At 48.2% G+C, this 5,811-nt stretch overlaps 1 protein-coding gene across 1 annotated transcript in view; it reads left to right on the top strand.

Moving 5' to 3' along the window:
* ARHGAP23 (Rho GTPase activating protein 23) overlaps positions 1–1,867 on the top strand; it is a 70,622-nt gene extending 68,755 nt beyond the window's left edge. Inside the window, exon 25 of the mRNA XM_044921830.1 lies at positions 3–1,867. Within this exon, the coding sequence (XP_044777765.1) occupies positions 3–421 (419 nt within the window). The 3' untranslated portion in view covers positions 422–1,867. The remainder of the gene's footprint in view (positions 1–2) is intronic.
* Positions 1,868–5,811: the final 3,944 nt, after the last annotated feature.

Below are 5,811 nucleotides of genomic sequence, written 5' to 3' on the forward strand. Positions count from 1 at the left end.
CCCGGCGGCGGCGGCGGCGGCGGCGGCGGCGGCGCTGGGCTCGCGGCCGTCGCGCATCGAGGCGCTGCGGCTGCGCCTCCGCGGCACCGCCGACGACATGCTGGCCGTGCGGCTGCGGCGGCCGCTGTCGCCCGAGACGCGGCGGCGCCGGAGCAGCTGGCGGCGCCACACGGTGGTGGTGCAGAGCCCGCTGACCGACCTCAACTTCAACGAGTGGAAGGAGCTGGGCGGCGGCGGCCCCCCGGAGCCCGCGGGCCCTCGGGCGCACAGCGACAACAAGGACTCGGGCCTCAGCAGCCTGGAGTCCACCAAGGCGCGGGCCCCGTCGTCCGCGGCCTCGCTGCCGCCCGGCGACCCGGGGCCCCTGCAGAGCCAGCCCCCGCGCCGCTCGGCCGCCTCCCGCCTCCACCAGTGTCTGTGACAGGCCGCCCTGCCCGGGTCTTCTCGGGCTCGCACCCCCCTCCTCTCGCCCCGCGGTGCGTCTGGCGCTGCAGGCCGCGCCTCCCTCGTTTGTGTGCGGGGGTGGGTAGTAGGTGGGCAGGCGAGAAGGCCCGGCTGGACGAGCAGTGGGAGGGAGGGGACCCCGGAGGTAAGGGGTAGGGGGCGGAGACGAGAAGGGGACAGGCTGCTGGGGCTGTGTGGCAGAGTGGGTCCTTCTGTGTCTGCACTTAGAGACCCTTGTTGGCCACGGGGTGTGGATAGGGAACCCCCAAGTCTCAGACTAAAGGAAAGACACAGGGTGATGCTGGCTCTTGGCTTCTTTCCTCCGCCCCTGTCCGTTAGCTCCCAGCTCCTCGCTGAGGGGAAGGGAGTGACTGTACGCCCGGGGAGAAGAGATGGAGCTGGGTGGTGTCCCCAGGGGAGAGGGGCCTGTGGGCCAGTGCACGAGTCACTGGCAGAAGGTGTTTCCGTAGCAACTGCTGCCACTCCTGCCCCACCACGCACACCAGGGCGCCCTGCCCTTGCTGCCTCCAGGGATCCTGCCTCTGCTGCTTGTCGGAGCCAGGGAAGGAAGTTAGGGCCGCTCCACAGAGACAGGACTGAGACTCTTACCAGGGTTACTCCCCTCACCAACTTTTTGCCAACCCCTAAACAATCCTCACTAAGCGTGTTGACCATGGGGAGCTAGCTGCCGGTTCCCCAGAGACTTCGGGGAGGGTCCAGGGTCCCCCTCCCCCCCGCCACCACTTCCCCAGACCTCCCTTGCCTGTCTTTTCCTTCTAGCTATGCCTGCTTCTTCCACAACCCAGGCACACAGACCCCACCTTCTTCCTTTAGGAGGGGGCGTAGGAAACAACCCTGGTGTCTCACTCTCTCTCTTTCTCTCTCCCTCCCTCCTCTCTCTCACACCACACACACACACACACGCACACGCACATACACACACACACTGATTTATGGGGTCTGAGCTGGGCTGTTCCTTCAGGATGGGCGGGACCCAGCCCCCTCTTCTCCCCACACTTTGTAAATAGACCTCAGACCACCAGGCCTCCCCACACATGCCCTCACTTATTCCAGGGAAGCCCAGGTGGGGTTGTGAACCCCACTGCCACGTCTGTCGGTCCTCTTGTTTTATGCAAAGATTTGCTGTAAAGTAGATTTCTCTCTCTTCCCTCCCTGATCCTTTTATTGTAAATATTGTCTCTAAATGTGTAACATATTATAAAGAATTTATAAGGATTTTTAAAGATGTTTTGCTCATTTAAAAAAGTGTTGTAACAGTGTTGGATAAGCCTCTGGCCCCACGTGCGCATGTCTCCTTTCACTGTGTCCTTGACACACCTCTCTAGGCGACAACTAAGATTTCCTGCTTCTGAAAAGTCCTGTCTTAAAAGTATAGTCTCTATCTTGGAAATAAATGGCCTTCCTCAAGGCACGAGTCAGCTGTGTCGCTTGTTTCGGAAGGAGGGAAGGGCAGGAGTGGAGCTGCGATGGGAAAGGGGGGAGGGGCTGGACCGGGTGCTGGCCGAGTGGAGACACACCTCTGTGTGTCTTTGTAGGTATCCTTGGGGACTCGCATGAGCAATGACATGTGCATGGAATACAAGCCAGAAGGGTGGCCGACCCTCATTGCTGCAAGAGGTTGCCATGTGCTTTCTGGATTCCTCTAGAGTCCAGGTAGGTGCACAGGCACCTTCCTTCTCAGGCCTGCCTAGACCTTCAGAAAGGTCCAGAGGTGCTGCCCAGCAGAAGGAGGCTTGGGCAAGGCCCAGGCCACTGATAGGCCCATCCCGGCTGGCTGTCACCAAGGGCACTCCAGGCCCATGCGGTATCCCGAGAGAACAAGAATGGGTTTTGTCCATTGTCTTATCCCACACGTGTAAGTTTACAACATGGATGGGCTTTCTTTCTTTCTTTTTTTTTTTTAAGATTTTATTTATTTATTTGAGAGAGAGAGAATGAGAGAGAGAGAACACATGAGAGGGGATAGGGTCGGAGGGAGAAGCAGACTCCCTGCCGAGCAGGGAGCCCGATGCGGGACTTGATCCAGGGACTCCAGGATCATGACCTGAGCCGAAGGCAGTCGCTTAACCAACTGAGCCACCCAGGCGCCCCTGTTATCTCCATTTTATACAGGAGGAAACTAAGGCACAGAGAAATGACATGACCTGTCCAAGGTCACACAGCTAATAAGCTGGTGGAGCCGGGATAAATGTAAGCCCAGAGAAAGGACATAAGCCTAAGGTTACCTGCCCATTGGGACACCTTCTCCAGGCTGTAGTAGGCTTTGGATGAGAAATAATCAAACCCCTGTGCTCTCCAAAAACAACGAGAAATGAAGACATCGCCAGGAAGGAAAAACAATTTGTCATTAGCAGGCTTGCCCTATGAGAAATACTCTAGGGAGCCCTATGAGCCGAAATGAAAGTACACTCAATGGTAACTTGAAAACACACAACGAAATGAAGAGCGTCAGCAAGGGTAACCATATAGATATAATGAAAGACAGTATAAACACTTCTTTTTGTAATGCTTTTCTTCTTTTGTCTTTAACTCATTTTTTGTCTTTAAAAGGCAGCTTCCTAGGGGTTCCTGGCTGGCTTAGTCGGTGAAGCATCCGACTCTTGATCTCGGGGTCATAAGTTCAAGCCTCACTTTGGGCATGGAGCCTACTTTAAAATAAAATGAAATTTCAAGCCCATTATTTAAAAAAATAAATAAAAGGCAACTGCATAAAACAATAATCACAAAACTGTGTTGGCAGGCTTATAACCTGTACGGATGAGATCTGTAAGACAGTAATCGTACAAAGGTGTGGGGAGGGAATGGGGCTAGACTGAAGCAGAGTTTTTATACACTATTAAAATTAACTTAGTATTTATCCAAACTATATTGTTTATTTTTGTAGTTTGTTTGTTTGTTTGTTTATTTTAGTAACCACTACACCCAATGTGCGGCTCGAACCCATGACCCTGAGATCAAGAGTCACACACTCTTCATCTTCTGAATGAACCAGCCAGGCACCCCAAATCAAAACTATATTGTGTTAATAAGTGAAGATGCTGCTAATTGTAATGCCCAGGGCAACCCCTAAGAAGATAATTCCGAAAAACACTGTAAATGAAACAGGGAATTAAAAAGATACACTAGGGGCGCCGGGGTGGCTCAGTGTGTTAAACAGCTGCCTTCGGCTCAGGCCATGATCTCGGGGTCCTTGGATTGAGTCCCACATGAGGCTTCCTGCTCAGCAGGGAGTCTGCTTCTCCCTCTGTACTCTCTCAAGTAAATAAATAAAATCTTTAAAAAAAAATACACTAGAAAATATCTATCTTAACAAAAGAAGGCAGGAATCAAGAAATAGAAAACAAAAAAAGAAACCCATAAGACATGAAAAAAAAATAGCAAAATGGCAGACATAAATCTTACCTTCTCAGTAGTTACATGGAACGTAAATGGTCCAAACAGCCCAATCAAAGGCAGGGAGCGAAGAAAAATTTAAACACATGATCGAACTATATGCTGTTTATAAGAAATTTACTTTAGGTTCAAAGGCACAAAAATGTTTAAAGTAAAAGGGTGGAAATAGATGCCACACAGAGTTACCAACAGAGAGCTGGGGTAGCTATGCAAGTTTGAGACAAAACAGGTATTGAGGAGACAAAAACTATTACTTGAGACAAGAAGGACATTTATAATGATAAGAGGGTCTATCAAGAAGATAAAATTATTGTAAATATATATGCTTCTAACAACAAAATTTGGAGCAAAAACTAACAATTGAAGGGAAAGTAGACAATTCAAAATAATGGTTGGAGACTTTGATACCCACCTTCAATAACAGGTAGAACCACTAGGCAGAAGATCAGTAACACTGTAAACCAACTAGACCTAACAGATATCTAAAGAAGACTCCAGGGGCACCTGGGTGGCTCAGTCGGTTAAGGGTCTGCCTTTGGCTCAGGTCATGATCCCAGGGTCCTGGGATTGAGCCCCGCATCGGTCTCCCTGCTCAGTGGGGAGTCTGCTTCTCCCTCTCCCTCTGCTGCTCCCCCTGCTTGTGCTCTCTCTCTCTCTCTGCGTCAAATAAATAAATAAAATATTAAAAAAAAAAAGAAGACTCCATCCAACAACAGCAGAATACACATCTTTCTCAAGTGCACATGGAACATTCTCCAGGATAGACCGTATGTTGGCCATAAAACAAGCCTCAATAAATTTGAGGATTGAAATCACATGAAGTTTGTTCTCCAACCACAGTGGAATTAAATCAGAAATTAATAACAGAAGGGGTGCCTGGTGGCTCAGTCGGTTAAGCATCTGACTCCTGATTTCGGCTCAGGTCATGATCTCAGAGTTGCGAGATCGAGCCCTGCATCAGGCTCCATGCTCAGTGGGGGAGTCTGCTTGGGATTCTCTCTATCCCTCTCCCTTCCCCCCTCCCCCCCAATAATAAATAAATAAATCTTAAAAAAAATTAGTGCAGCAGAAATAGTGGGAAGTTCACAAATATGTAGAAATAGAAAAGTTCACTCCTAAATAATCAGTGGGTCAAAGGAGAAATCACAGGGGAAATTAGAAATACCTAAAAACGAATGAAAGCAAAACCACAACATATGTAAGTGTATGGGATGCAGCCAAAGCCGTGTTTCAAGGGAAATTTATAGCTGTTAATATCTGTATTAGAAAAGAAGAAAGATTTCAAGTCAATAACCTAACCTTTCACCTTAAGATACCAGAAAGAGAAGAGCAAACTAAACCTAAAGCAAGCCAAAGGAAGGACATAATAAAGATAAGCGTGGAAATAAATAAAATAGAAAATAGGAAAAAATGGAGAAAATCAATAAGACTACAAGTTGGTTCTTGGAAAAGATAAAATTAGCAGAGATTTAGCTCTCTCTTTCTTTCTTGGCCAATCTAGCTAAATATTTGTCAATTTTGGTGACCTTTTCCAAGAACCAACTTTTAGTTTTATTAATTTTATATTTTTTAAATTAATTTTCTTTATTTTTCTATTTTTGTGCCTCATTAAGGAAATGCAAATTATAACCACAGTGAGATACCACTTCACACCCACTAGGATGGCTTAAATCGAGAAAATAGAACACAACACGTGTTGGTAAGGACGTGGAGAAATAGGGACGCTGTGAGAATGTAAACTAGCACAGTTGCTGTAGAAAATAGTTCAGTGGTTCCTCAAAGAATTAAACCTAGAATTACCATAGGACCTGGCAATCCCACGCCTAAGTATATCCTCGAGAGAAATGAAAACATACGTTCACACAGAAACTGGGACATGAATGTCTATAGCAGTATTATTCATAATGGCCAAAAGGTGGAAACAAGGCTATTGTCCATAAATGGATAAACAGA

This window comes from Neomonachus schauinslandi, chromosome 15 (genome assembly GCF_002201575.2).
Source record: "Neomonachus schauinslandi chromosome 15, ASM220157v2, whole genome shotgun sequence".
In the NCBI taxonomy this organism is placed as follows: Eukaryota; Metazoa; Chordata; class Mammalia; order Carnivora; family Phocidae; genus Neomonachus; species Neomonachus schauinslandi.